Raw genomic sequence first — 16,147 nt, forward strand, 5'->3', positions numbered from 1 at the left:
GATTTTTAATTTATTGACTGACAACTCTCCTGTTCTCATGTTGAGAGAAATCAGGAGGTATTGTAGAGGTGTTGTGTGCGCAATGTAAAAATGATGAGACTAAATGTGAACATGCATTTACTAATTTCACCTCTGCAAAAACAGTAGCTCAGAATATGATGCAAACTTGCAAAAATTAGATGTTAAATAAAACAAATATTCTAAAAGTATTTAATCTCAATTTATTAACCCGTGTCTTTGCTGCTGACCTTCGATGATCCAATTCAACAATACGAATAAGCAAAAATTACTTTAGTTAAACATCACATTAATTGAATTCACATTACATTTGTAATATTGCTAAAGTAACAGTTTGTTTGAGCTGCGTCCTTTACTCATACACTTTTGGTGTGAAAGGACTTTTACATTTGGCAAAATAGAACCTTTTTTTATCATAAAAATAGTACATAAGCTCAACCCAGGTGAGAAAAAGTAATATGAAAGTAATGTAATGTGATATAAGCCATAAAAAGTAACTATGTAATGCAATGTTGCAATGTTGCAAATTTGTAATCAGTTACTTAAAAGTAATGCATTACAATATTGTGTTACTCCCTAAAAAAGTAACTAATTACAGTAGTGCTACTTTTGCATTAGTTTTGTATTACTTTTAAAATCTGGAGAGGGCTTGCTTAATAACCTTTCCATTGATGTATGGTTTGTTAAGATATTATTTATTTAAGACAATATTTGACCAAGATACAGCTATTTGAAAATCTTGAGAAAAGTTTTCCAAAAGTTGTCCAAATAAAGTTTTTAGCAATACCGATTACTAAAAATGACTAAAAAATTCAGTTTAACAGGAAATTTGCAAAATATCTTCATGGAACATAAACTTTACTTAATATCCTAATGATTTTTGGCATAAAAGAAAAAAAGAATGATAACTTTGTCCCATACAATGTATTGTTTGCTATTGCTACAAATATACCCATGCTACTTATTGTTGGGTTTTGTGGTCCAGGGTCATATTTGAAAAAGTTATTTGAAAATTAAAAAGTAATGTGTTATTTTACATTACTTGAAAGAAGCAATCTGATTACGTAACTTACATTTACGTAACTTACTGAACTTTGTAATGCATCACTTTTAAAAATAACTTTTCCCCAACACTGATCCTTACACACCAAATTCTGTGTATAGTACGATTAAGCTCTAAACTATTTGTTTAGTGTGATGTCACGCTATTACTGTCCACAGAAAACAGATGGAAAATAAAATTTTATTACTTTGTTGATTTTGGCAGAGGATTTTTAAATAATGATCAAATGATGGAGAACAGACACGATTGTGGTGTTTGCATTTCAAAGCACATATTTCTATATGCGGATCACAGTTGTGCAGGGATGCACAGGTACACTACCGGTAAACTATGCCAAATTGCACTGGTGTGCTGCATCCTCCACAGCGGAAAAGACCTTGTGCCATGCAATATATGTTTACCACAGAATTTTTTGCATTTGCATAACATATTTGCATTCCTTGAGTGAACCAGGTGCTTAACCAATAGACATTGCAAGCAGTTCCTTCTTAGTGAATTCCCCCAGATTATTTATACAGTATGTTAGTGATTAATTTTGCATTGTCATATGAAAAGAAAAGAAAAGAAAAGAAAAGAAAAGAAAAGAAAAGAAAAGAAAAGAAAAGAAAAGAAAAGAATAAGCAGCCATATGCCATTGCACAAGCATATTTTCTTGGTTGTGAAATATTTCTTGATGAACTAGGATTTATCTGGCTATTTTATACCAAGCACATACTTGCTCAATTGCAATTAAGGTTGCATCGCTACTTTAAATGCTGTTTCGTAATGTTACGTAAACCCGTTTTGGTATTGTTTCATGCACTCACTTTGCCAAAAAAAAAAACTTACAATGTTCAGTTGTGTTATTTAGGCTTAAGTATAATTAGTATGAATGAAAAGGAATTGTTATTTTACAAAACTTAAATCAACTTGCAGTAAGGACATTTTTTTAGTAGATTTTTTTTAAATCACTATTAAATTATGTAGTGTAATTTAACTGTCAAAAATGAATTGAATTCAAGCACAGTGAACGCACCAACCAGAGACAAAACCTGAGATGTATTCTTAAAGAACACACACATGCCACACTCCCGTGTGTAAAACATAAACCTAACAACGCTGCACCTTATTCTGACAGCTATTGCGTGAGGAATTTTCTGAAACTATGTATCCAAACAAGATATGTGTCATAACACGAAAGTGAAAATAAACGTTTGGTTCCTTGGAAACAGCGGGAAGGCGAAAGAACTGCGTTTTGTGCCATGGCTTGATAGCGAAGATTGTGCGGTTTATACATTTTTCCATAATCCTTCCTTTTCTTCTAACCACAGACTGATTTCGCCAGCTTAAACTGAGCTTTGGCACTGTCCCTCGGGTTATGCATTTCCAAGCCATTTCTGAATTACAGGCAGGGCCACTGAGACGGTGTCATGCGTCTCATAAAAGTGTGACAGTTAAAGCTCTGATGAAATACGCTACCTGAGGGGTGGTATGGAGAAATAATCTACATGCGCAGGAAGCGCAAACAAACATTCCCACCATGGTAGCAGAAGCCGCATTGCCATTAAATGAGCAATAAACTCTAAGAATAATGGTTTTCTATCTCTGCTGGTTATTATTCAGTCTGTGTAGTGCTTTATTCTTTCTTAAATTGAGACATGATAATGCCTGATACATCACGTACATGTGGCATTAGTTATGACTTGCCATTTAAGTGTGATTTGACAGTTTTCAGCGCCTAGTTTAATAAACCACATACTTCTGTTTGATCTTCTTTATGGGTTTGAATAGTCTAGAATGACTCTGTCATGGACTATGACTGTATAAAGCTCAGAGTATTACTCTGGAGTCGGGAAAAAATGAAGCGTACAAATCAGACACCCCACCCTTCTTATCTGAACACGGGCAAGTATCACCCTGCATGTACAAAAGCAACTCGAAACAAGATGCCTCATGTCAGTCATTCTCCACAGAACCCTCACATACACGTCATGTGCTAAACCGCGACCTTCTCGACCACCGATTCAGCCCTGGTGAACCTTGCTTAGGCAGTATACTCAAGTACACGTCTGCCACTAACACGTTCTTCAGTAATGTTGGCATAACGGACGTTGTGCAGCGTGTAATGTGAAACACACAGTTACTCCGCTTGAATTTATCATAAGCTGTGTTGCACAATGCAGTCACACTGAAGGCATGCTGAGTAATGATGCAGGTGCCCTGAGTTTGTGGTGAGAAAAAGCTACAATTTAACATTGTGGACAAAAAAAAAGGAAAAGGCTTTGCTTACTCATCCAGCTTCTAGACAGATGATAAAATCGGTTTGGTTCTCATAAAGGCTCAGACAACAGTGTGAGAGTTTCTGTTGGGTATCATGAAATCAAATTCCAGCGATTTTTATTTTTCCTCAGACGGTGTTGATGTTTGCTTCTTTATTAAACGACTTTAACTTTCCAGTTTAATTAAAAGAAAACCGTGCTTATTTTATTCAAGAGGTTTGGGGGCGATAAATCAGCTCGGTTTCATTCAGCACAAATATACAGGGAGATTACAGTGTCTTTAAATATTTGTATAAAGAATCGCGTTGCTGGCGCACTGTATCCCATCAGTCTAATGGCCTCTGAGGGGTAATGGCAGCAGTGAGCGTTAAATGGTGTGGAGCAGAACTACATCGGACACTTGGCGGTTTTCTGAGAGAATGCGCATCACTAGAGGCTGTCATGGGAAACCATGAGACGTTATTCGACTGACAGTACAATTCAAACATTGTGCCAGAGACTGTCATGTTACTTTGAGCTACGCAGCATCAGAACAGACTGCATCATTCAGCCATGAAAGCAGACGTTTGGATAAAACAGCTGCCTTTACTGGGACTGGAAAGTGGGACAGTAGTTCCAAAATTAGTATGGCTGCTGATTATTTTAGCAACCTCTGTTAAGATTTTAATTGATGTTGATGCTTTTGTATTCTCGTCTGTTTATTTTTTGATGCTTTGCGATAATAGCTAAAGGCTTTTAATTGGGTATTGATCATGCGTGTTGTCTAGTAATGATGAGGCAGCCGTTGTAAAAGTGTAATTGCCTCCATGGATTTGCTTTGGGAAGGCCCAAAGAACTACACCAACTCCTGCCCCAGCCTTGGGGCAGCATGCGCCCTTCTCTCATCCAGGACAGTAGGGTACAGCCAAACACCATCGCCCAGTTCTGCCCTTCGGTTGTGGAACCGCAACTCTTTGAAGCCTTGTGATTGCTGTCTGAGTCTGCATTAATCCCATAATGCATTTCCTGAGTGACTATGCATGGCAGCGTCTGGACATGTGGCAGCCCACATGTAGCAACCTCACCTCCTTTCAGCACTGTTGTCCTCCATTTTGTTGTGTTTTGACTGTTGTCTGAGATTGAGTGTCTCTTTAGGATTTATAGAGGAACTGTCATCAGTTCCTGTTCTTGCACAATTTTGAAATATGTGTTAAGTCTGTCTGCTTTTATCTCGAACGTTGGTGTTTTGACAACATGCTTTTTCAAAATAAATTTATTTAAGGACATTATCTCATTCTGGGATTAAAGTCTCTGATTGGATGAATTTCGTTCTTTGTAATAAGTTCAGCTTATTAATAAATTATATAAGTCACCAAATCATTAATAATAACAATTAGAATTTCCAGGGTTTCCTTCTTATTATACAAGAAAAGAACTGAATAGTAAGACAAATTTGAAACAAAGCAGTTAGCTTAAGCTACTAAAAGGGTCATTATCTTTTTACATTTATAACTAATTGATGTTTAATTAGAGCAGTGTTTTTGGTACAAAACAATGTTTGACTAATCTAACAAAACAACTATAAACTGGAATACGCAGTAATTTATATAAATGAGCAAACCAATTCAGAAAAATGAATCAGACATTCCAATACTGTACAGAGAGAAAGCCGTTTAGCACAAACTGATTCAGTAAAATGAATCCAACGTACTAACACTTCATATCAGACGGATAACCATTTCACAAAAGAACTTTTGAATTCACTAAAACCACCTAAACACTCCAATGCTTCCAAAGAGAGAGAGACGTTTAGCCTGAACCGATTAATTTAAATCAGATAGTCAGATTTGAATCAGACTTGTCAACACTTTGACATAGAGAGAACCACTTATTATGAAGCAATTCACTAAAACGAACTGAACACTCCAAAGCTTCCTATCAAAGAAAATGAGAGCTGTTTAGTCTCAAGTGATTCATTTGAATCAAACATTTGATAGAGAAGGCCAATTAGTATGAACTGATTCACTAAAATGAACTAAACACTCCAGCGCTTCCAAAAAGAGAGAGTCGTTTAGTCTGAACCGATTCATTTAAATCAGAGAAGCAGATTTGAATCAGACATATCAACACTTTGACAGAGAGAATTACTTAGTCTGAACCGTTTCACTAAAACCAATGACACTCCAACGCAAAAAGGTGAGAGAGATGTTTGGTCTGAACTGATTCATTTGAATTAAACATTTGACAGAGAGGATTGCTTAGTATGAACTGATTCACTGAAATGAACTGAACACTCAAACGTTTCCAAAGAGAGAGAGTCGTTTAGCCTGAACTTATTCATTTCGATCAATCATTTGACAGAGAAGTCCACTTAGTATGAACCAATTCACTAAAACGAAGCAAACACTCCAACGCTTCCAAAGAGAGAGAGTCGTTTAGTCTGAAAGAGATTCATTTGAATCAGATTATCAGATTTGAATGAGACATATCAATACTTTGACAGCGAGAACCGCTTAGTATTAACCAATTCACTAAAATGAATCAGAAATTCTAATGCTTTATGTCAGAATGATGGTTAGAGCAAACTGATTCACAAATGAATCAGACATAAATGATTTCGACAGAGAGGACTGCTTAGTATGAACTAAACACTCCAGTGCTTACAAAGAGAGAGAGAAAGAGAGAGAGTCGTTTAGCCTGAACTAATTCATTTGAATCAGATTTGAATCAGACCTATCAACACTTTGACAGAGAGAACCACTTAGTATGAACCAATTCACTAAAATAAATCAGGCGTTCGAATGCTTCATGTCAGTGAGAGAGACATTTAGCTTAAACTGATTCCCTTGAATGAATCAGACATATAGATGCTTTGACAGAAAGGACAGCTTAGTATGAACTACTTCACTAAAACAAACTGAACACTCCAACACTTCCTTTCAAAGAGAGAGAGCCATTTAGCCTGAACTGATTCAATTGAATCGGATAATCAGATTTGAATCGTGGGGGTTTTTTTTTTAGCATGTTCATGTGTTATCAAATCCATGAAAGTGAAGATCAACACAATGCAGGTCTTTCAGTGTTGTAAATGTGCTGCATTGATCCCTGAGAGCGGAGAGAGCTCAGCGCTGGACTGAAGGGAAAGGAGAACTGCCTCACACTGCCAGTGTCTCTGGTGACATCATCTGGCCAGCTAAGAGACTTTTCTGGATTTTTCTCTCTCTGCGTCCCTCCCTTCTTTTATGCTCCATCACTGCATCAACCCTACTACATGTTGGTGTTAAAAACATCATATATAATATTCTTTCTTTCTTTCTGTTGTTCAGCTGCTGCTCCCTCACTGAAGCGCATGAAAAATCCTGTGCTGGTGGACGAAGGAAGCAGGCTGATTGTGAGGTGTGAGGCCTCCGGCAACCCCACCCCGCAGTACAAGTGGTACAAAGATGGCGCTGAACTGAAGAAGAGCAAAGAGATCAAAATTTCCAGGAACGGCAAGTGAGTCAGCATCTCCACTAGCACACACCAGCAGAACCCAACCTCCAGTTCTAGACGTTCTAAGAGTAGATTGTGACCTTCACATAAGTCAAGAGCTTCAGACTGTGGGCAGTGTGCTAAAGACTGCCTGTGCCCTTGTAATTAAAGTGAAGTGTTTCAGCTTGCATGTCTTTTATGATGTTAATGACACGATTAAAGAAATAGGTCATCAAAAATGCAAACTCACTCAAAACAGCATTATTAGTTTAAAATGATCTCACTCGGTTTAACTTCTGGTGGGAAAGCTGGTTTACCAACCTGTGGGTGCAAATATTCTCTAGAAATTATTATTATTATTTAACTACCTAAGCTTATGTTGTTGCAAAATTAGATAATGGCACAAAATATGTATACACATGCATCAAAGTTGTATTCGGGAACACAACGATTTTCAATAAATAGTGATTTCAATTTTGGTCTGTTCCTCAACGCAAACACAAAGTGACTTCAGAAGACATGAAATATGTCACAGAATTATGATTGTGATTCTTTATGCTTCCATGGTTAGTTCCGTAAATGGAACAATAATAAAGAGTAATTTGCCTCGAAAATTACATGAAAAAATGATCTAAATGTAAAGAGGATTTTTGTCAAACTGATTCTTCCCCAAAATGAACCATTTGTGGAAGGGTTACAGCAATGTGAAGCTCACTTATTGCAAACCAGAACACTGGGATTCTCAGAGTGTCATATGTCTCTGTTCTATCTCTGTTTATAGAATTTATGCAGAGGTTTTCTCTGGAGAGTTTCTCCCTCTTCCATTTTTATAGCGGAATCCTTGACTCTTTCTCCTATTTCTGTCTGTCTTCTTCTTGAAGGAAAACTTCCAAAGTTCAGATAAGCAGTGCAAAGCTGGAGGATTCTGGGAATTACACATGTGTGGCAGAGAATATTCTGGGGAAGGACAACGGCACCAGTACAGTGCACGTACAAAGCAGTAAGTGAGAACTTTTCTTTAAAGTAATGGCTCAGCATGGTGTATAACTTTCTTTGCTGATGGCTGGCTGCTGATCATTTTTGGTGAATGCCAAATATGTGACCCTGGACCACAAAACCAGTCATAAGGGTCCATTTTGTTTGAAATTGAGATTTATACATCATCTGAAAGCTGAATAAATAAGCTTTGATTGATGTATGGTTTGTTAGGATAGGACGATATTTGGCTGAGATACAACTATTTGAAAATCTTGAATCTGAGGGTGCAAAAAAATCTAAATCTTGAGAAAATTGCCTTTAAAGTTGTCCAAATGAAGTTCTTGGCAATCTATGAATTCAATTACTAATCAAAAATTAAGTTTTAATATATTTATGGTAGGAAATTGATCTTAATATCCTAATGATTTTTGGCATTAAAAAAAAAATTCATTTTGACCCATACAATGTATTTTTGACTATTGCTGCAAATATACCCATGCTACTTAAAACTGGTTTTGTGGTTCAGAGTCAAATATATACATTCTTTATAGCTGATAATGTATTGTGGTGAGAGATGAAGACGTGCACAAGATCACAACATGGACAGAATACTCAAAAACAAGTGTGTGTGTGTTTATGTCAAGGTTTTGCACATATCTGTAAGTGCATAGTTGGCTGCTCTTCCAAGTTGAGATTACTCCAGGTATCTCACCCCTGATAGAAAATCTAGTTCAAGCTGGTACCTGGGTTTTGTAAAATGGAAGCTAGCTTCTAGCTAGTCTAAAATGGTTATTAGCTGATCTGTAGCTGGTTGACCACCCACAATGTTCTCAAAACCAGCTTGACCCTCTTAAACTGGTGTAAACAGTTGGTATCTGATTTGTCTAATCTATTTATTTAATAGGCAAAAACCAACTATTCTAAGGCGTTCAAGAGTAAGTTCCATAACTCAATTGAGATGGATTTTCCAGAAGGAATGACTGTTAGGTTGTGCATTTTGTAGTTGCGTGTGGAGGTTTGCAGCAGCAGGAGGGTTGGGAGAGGTGCGTGCATATGTGTGTTTGTGTATGTTTCACTCTGATTGTTTGTCGGCATGTCAGGCGCCCCAGAACAAGTCTCACAGTGTCACGGCAGCCAACTTGCACACACACACACACACACACACACACACACACACACACACACACACACACACACACACACACACACACACACACACACACACACACACACACACACACACACACACACACACACACACAGGTACAAGGAAGGTGGAGGCAAGACCAAGCCCATCGGAGGTGGTGTGGCCCCAGGCTCGGGGAGGGGCCCGCCCCCAATACAGTCCTCATGAAGTAAGGGGAAAAAAAGAGCATGCAATGTAGATCAACAACTTGAATGAGGCCACCAGCAATGAAGCGCTCAGGAGCTCAGCGGAGAAACATAAATCTAACAGCTTAGGAAATACCTTCAACTGATTGTACGATACGCTGTTTTCCCAGCCTTCTACCCTCTGACGGTGCAGAAATCCTAGGGCGATTCTAGGATTTCAGTCTCAGGGGGATCAGGCCCCACCTGAGCGGGAGCTAATGTGACTCAGAGGAATATTTTTGCTTAAGTCTGAAAGGTCACAAGTTCAACTCTTGCTGTTGAACCCTTTCTCTGCCTTAGAGTAAACAGTAAAACTTTAATTGTGAGATAAAGTTAAAAGTAAGTAAGTATATATAAAGTCTCCTAAGTTGCAGTTAACTGTATAATAAAAAGCCTGATAGTGAGATATAATGCTGAATTGGGGTTTTGGGTATTGCAAGTTATGTATTCAGATTACTTTTTTCAAATAACTGGTAAAGTAATGCATTACTTTTAAATTTACAAGAAAATATTAGTTATATAATATTAGTTATTTTTGCAAATTGCACAAGTCACTTTATTTTCTTATTTATTCACTGGTATCTTTCCTATCTCAATGTTGAGAGAAATTGGGAGTGCAGACCAGAGGCATTTCCTTCAGCCTCAGGCTTATTTATTTCATTTTTGGTGTGAAAGGTCCTTTACAGTTGGCAAAAATATAACTTTTGGGTTATTTGGGTTATTGAAAATAAATAAGCAAGCCAAGCTCAGGTGACAAAAAGTAATGCAAAAGAAGCGTACTGCATTACTTTTTATAAAAAAGTAACTAAGCAATGTAATTAGTTACTTTTTATGGTGTAACACAATATTGTATTGCGTTACTTTTAAAAGTAGCTTGTCCTAACACTGGTTGTGAGATATACAATTACGAGAAGCAAAGTTGCAATGGTGAAATATATTGCAGTTTCCAACAGAAATGAACAGCAAGCACTTGTAATCGTTTTCATAAACAGTTATGATTACAGCTCCATATGTTTTGCTTTCTGAATATAACAAGCTTGCTCGGTAGCTCAGCCGGCACAGAATTGGACTTAGGATGCAGAATCTTTGGGTACAAATCCTATGAAAAACATGACTCACGATGAAAGAGCTGAAAGATGAGAGATTGAAAAACAAGCTAAAACGACATGCTTGCATTGCGTTTTTACATCTCATTCACTTTTATTCATACTATCGGGTAGATTTAGGTGTAGTGCCGATGGTACGTTATTTTAAAACGTCACAAAGCATTAGAGTTATAGCGTCACTCACAGACATTTCAAGTCAGAACTGTGGTGACACATACAAAACCAAGGTCACATAAAATGTACCATATGTAAGTTCATCTGTTCCTGGGGGGAAAAAACAAACAAACACTCTTTTAGCGCCACTCAGTGGACATTTTACATTGAATATGTCACAATATTGTGTTGCATTACTTTTAAAAGTAACATTCCCCAACACTGGTTGTGAGAAATAAATTTACAGTTATAAGACGCAAAGTTGCAATGGTGAAATATAAAGTCACAATTACGAGTGATACAGTTGTGAGATTTGTTATGAGTGACACCTTACAACCCTTAAGTTAAGGTGATTAATGTTTGCTAACATTAGTTAATAAAAACAGATTATTGTTTATTGTTAGTATGTGTACATGTCAAGGTTTTTTATTGGCATTAATGTTGAAGAATGGTATGAAGAACCTTGAACATCCATGGAACCTTTCAAATGCAGAAAAGGTTCTTTATAGTTAAAAAATGGTTCTTTTAGGAACTGTTCACTTAAAGGTTCTTTGGGGAATCAAAAATGATTCTTTTATGGCATCACTGCACAAAAACACCCTTTTGGAACCTTTATTTTTAAGAGTGTAGCTCATTTCCATTTAGTAATATTAACAGAAACATTTGATAATGTATTACTTAACATTGAAATTATCAGCAAGATAAATATAAATGCATTATATATTTTCAATCGTCCGTGTTAACTAATATAGTTATCTAATTTTTTAAATCTACTGTAAAGTTCTACATAAGTATGAAATATACAGTCACATTGTGAGATAAAAAGTTGCAGTTAGTGAGAAACAGTGTCCCAAATTCAACATCAAATGCCCGAAGGTGTGACATAACGTTGAATTGCAAGACAAATCTACATTTTGAGATATAAAGTCACAGTTGCAATATATAATGTTGCAATTATGAGATTTGAGGTTACATTGTGAGATTGAAGCTATAAGAAACAAGTCTTGCAATCGCAAGAAAAAAATTTATGGTAAGATATAAAGCTGGTTTGCAAAACATAAAGCCATTTTTGTAAGAAATAAAGTCGCCATTACAAGAAACAAAGCTGCAATTGCAAGATGTCACATTGTAAGATTTAATGTTGCAATTACGAGAAACAAAGTCACGACTGACTCACATCGTGACTTTTTAGGTATCTGACTTAAAGTAATAGTTAAAACAATAAAAATGTTGTCATCATTTACTCACCCTCATGTCCTCCCAAACCTGTAAACATTCCTTTCTTATGTTCAACACAAAAGAAGATATTTTGAAGAATTTTGAAGAACCAAACAGTTGTTGGTCCCCATTGACTTTCATAGTAGAGAAAGAAATACTGTTGAAGTCAATGGGGACCATCGACTGTTTGATTACCAGTATTCTTCAAAATATCTTCTTTTATGTTCAACATGAGAAAAAAAAACTCATACAGGCTTGGGTGAAATAATTTTACCCCTTTAATATCTCAAAGCCACAATTTATTGTGAGTTGGAGGCAGATTTTTATCAGTATTTTTGGCTATTTCATTCTATCTAGAATGATTGGAAAATAGCCCAAATCAGTTTTTGCAATTTCTATGGTGCAAATCATGGGAAGTGCTCATACTTGCGTGATGCTCGTGTTGAGGAGGACACAGGCTTTTAATTTATTCCAGTCGCTGACAAGATTGATTTCTTCCTGAGGTCATCAGTTGAGCGGCTACTGTTGAGAAAGTCTACGCTGTTTTAGGGGCCTGCGGCAGCTGTACACACCAGTGCTATCTGTGAATCTGCTTGAGAAGAAGAACGAGAGATGTAGAGGTCGATAGGGAAAAGAGGCATTGCGTTGGGGGAGAGAAAGATGGAGGGAGAGCAGAAGACAGAGCGATAAAGAGGAGGAGAGCCAGATGCTTTGCAGAGGCAGCTTTTTCAAACCCATTTTGTAATGCAGTTGTAGATCGTCGGCTCGGTCCAGGCACTCGGCCAATCGCGTGCTGCCTCTCACCCCGGCGGCCAATCAGATCGCTGGCTGATTTTTGTCACTGCACTGGTGGTATGACACAGGAAATTAATCTCTCTCTTCATAAAGGCTGTTTTTCATCACACACCTCCCTTTTAAACAACTCCAGTAAACACACACATGCATATTTTGGCTCTTCCAGCAGGACGTTTAACAAGATAAGTGAGCTGAGTAATTGGACTCATTAATTATAGCTGATCAGGCTTGAAGTTATGGCTGTTCAGGGGAGGTGAACTGAGGGTGTCCAGAGACCCTGTGACCTTGGGACTACAATTAATGAAGACAAACAACAGACTATTTTAGAGTCCACCCCTTTCCCCCGGGGGTGGCTCGGCTGCGCGGTTGCCTGCGAAACACTGCTTCTTCTGTCTGCGCAGCAGGCCTGTGATAGCCGTCTCTCAGCGCTGTCACCCTTCACTGCCTGCTGCTCCTGTGTGTTTGTGTACGTGTCCGTGTTGAAGGTGGCTCTGGTTTATCAAAGCATTCTGGTGTCACAGGTCACCGGTCGGGTGAAGCGGGACATGAAAAGGTCAGGAGGTTATGTTGTGGAGGAATACTTAGTGGGCAAACAATCAGCCCATGCAGACAGCAGTATTAGTGTTACAAATGTGCTGTCGGACTAAACATGCTCATGTCCTCAACTGTTATTTTATCTCATATTTAACAATAGCGTGTAGATTAATGTTCATAAGGTGAACATATGAACCGCTTTATTTTTCGTTTGCAGAATCGCTAACAGTTTGACCTTCAAACGGCTTTTATTTGCATAATCTAATACATTTTAGAAATAAAACAGGATATCAAATGAGAAAAAATGCAGGGTGGTATTTGTATGTAAATGGCATGCTATAATATTTATATTAATATTAAGAATAATCAATAATAGTATTATAGTTCATTATATTAAGAAATAATAATAATTATTAATAATAATGATAATTCCTGGAACTGCTTTTAAAATATGTAAAATTGCAAGGTTTTACAACAGTAACAACAACAATAATGATGATGATGATGATAATAATAATAATAATAATAATAATAATATAACTCATTGTAGAACTCATTGCTACTAATACTATGATAATAATTTATTAACAAAATGTTTTGAGGTACTGCTTGTGAAATCACAACAAGGGATACAACAACAACAATAATAATAATTTCAATTGAATAATAATAATAATAATAATAATAATATTTCTTATTCTTATTTGCATGTAAATAAAAATGGCATGCTATAATATTAATAATACTAATCATATATGGATATATCATAATATGGATTATAAAATGGATAATAAAAAATGTTTTGAAAATAATTAATAGTTAATAATAGTATTATAGTAAATGATATCAATAAATAATAATATTGATTATTAATGATAATTCCCGGTACTGCTTTTAAAATATGTTAAATTGCAAGGTATTAACAAAAACAACAACAATAATAATAGTAGTAATAATAATTATAATAATATATGTGTATATGTTATGTTTAACATGTTAACATGTAAAATATGTACCATCACAACAAGGGATACAACAACAACAACAACAACAACAACAATAATAATAATAATAATAATAATAATAATAATAATAATAATAATAATAATAATAATAATATTTTTTCTTATTCTCATTTGTATGTAAATGAAATGGCATAGTATAATAATAATAATAATAATAATAATAATAATAATAATAATAATAATTGCGGATTAATAATAAAACAAAAATAATTTAGATAATAATTAATAATAGTATTATAGTAAATTATATTAATAAATAATAATATTTATTATTAATGATAATTCATGGTACTGCTTTTAAAATATATAAAATTGCAAGGTATTACAACAACAACAACAACAGCAATAACAATAATAATAATAATAATATATGTGTGTATATATTTTATGTATGTTATATAACTCATTATGTAACTCATTACTACTAATAATAAGATAATAATTTAATAATTAATAAGAATTAGTAATAAAATATATGTATTATTAGTAATATTATATTATTGTTATGTAACTCACTGGTATTAATAATAGAAAAATAATAATATATGGGTATATATGTTATGTATGTTATATAACTCATTATATAACTCATCAATATTAATAATAAGATAATAATTTAATTAATAAATAATAATAATAATAATAATAATAATAGTAATATAATATATACAATAATAATACAATTAATAATATTATATTATCGTTATGTAACTCACTGGAATTAATAATAATAATAATAATAATAATAATATATTATTATTATTATTATTATTATTATTATTATTAACAACAACAATAATAATAATAATTACTGGTACTGCTTTTAAAATACATAAAATTGCAAGGTATTACAGCAATAACAATAACAACATTTATTATATATTAGTTCTTATTCTTATTAATTAAATAGTCATATCCCGTATATATAGTATATCCAAAGAATAAAATAATGAAAACATTATTAATATCCATTATGCTTGTTATATTTTTATTGTTGTATATTGTCAAAAATCAGTAATACAAGAACAATTTTAATAAATAAGTTTGACATATCCGTTATCGAAAACCTACTATATGCATTAAAAATAATTGATATCATATTGTTGTAAAAAATGCCGCTAAATAAATCAATGTAAATGTAAAAAGGCAATATATTAGAATCCATTTTGACTTATTCATTTTTCCATGTAAAGGAAAGTTTTAAGTTCATAATGATTTTGGTCATCACACTGTATTTATACCAGGTTTAAAACCCTCTTGCGAACCCTACAAACCCTAAACATAAAGTGCTGTAAGTGCTTTAGGATTTCAGAATCACATATTCTGAAATCGGATTCTCTGTTATTCCAGAACTCCAGGCCAGAGACGAGTCGAGGTGATTCCTCCCTTAGATCTCCTCTGTGCTGACGGCCGGATCGGGAATTCTCAGGCTGCAGCCCATTTGAGGAGGGTTTGGTGCGGTCTTCATGCTTCAGCACACACACGCTGCATGTGTGTCACATTTGTAGAAAAGTTCACAACTGGGACTTTATTTGCATAATACCTCGGGGCAGTTGCACACATGGATCGTATTTTCAACGTTGACCTTGGTTCCGATTGGATCAAATGAAAACAGAGCGATATTCAATTGCACACAATCAGATCACATTCAATCTTGTCAGAAGCAAAGATATCTTTTTCAGTGGAAAAATAGGATGATGCGAAATCCAGGCTGTGGTAGAACAGATATGGGGATATTCCCGCCACAGATGGCTCAAGTCTTTCTGTCCATCACATAAAATTCACGTCCCTAGGGGGCGCTGCTTACAGCTGCAGAGCGAACGAGTGGGACAGAGGGAAAGCGTGAGGTGAGAGGAATGTGTTTGATGGAAAACGCAGCTGGGCGGCCGATTGTTCCAAACTCATCAGTCATGCTGGGGCCCACCAGCAGCAATCTCTCTCTCCCTTTCTCTTAGCCGCTTTCCCTGCTCTCACAAACCACTGTGAAGCTCCTCACAAAACTTCATACACACAACACCTGCCTCTGTGATGAAAGCCAATCAATTTCTGCTTAACTTGACTAATATAAACCATCGCTTATCTTTAATGTAAGATATTAACTCCAGGCATTGGCTAAACGCCGACGTCAACCATGTTGACCCCGCTGATTCAGATTTCTTTCTTTCCTCCTTGTCTCTT

The 16,147-nt window shown here is 35.5% G+C and overlaps 1 protein-coding gene across 4 annotated transcripts in view; it reads left to right on the plus strand.

Moving 5' to 3' along the window:
* nrg2a (neuregulin 2a) overlaps window positions 1-16,147 on the plus strand; it is a 122,033-nt gene that overhangs the window by 44,945 nt on the left and 60,941 nt on the right. For all 4 annotated transcript variants that reach the window (XM_073824300.1, XM_073824298.1, XM_073824299.1 and 1 more), the window contains exons 2-3: window positions 6,645-6,813; window positions 7,671-7,789. In XM_073824300.1, coding sequence (XP_073680401.1) covers window positions 6,645-6,813; window positions 7,671-7,789 — 288 coding nt within the window. The remainder of the gene's footprint in view (window positions 1-6,644; window positions 6,814-7,670; window positions 7,790-16,147) is intronic.

Source organism: Garra rufa, chromosome 19, assembly GCF_049309525.1.
Source record: "Garra rufa chromosome 19, GarRuf1.0, whole genome shotgun sequence".
NCBI classification, from domain to species: Eukaryota; Metazoa; Chordata; class Actinopteri; order Cypriniformes; family Cyprinidae; genus Garra; species Garra rufa.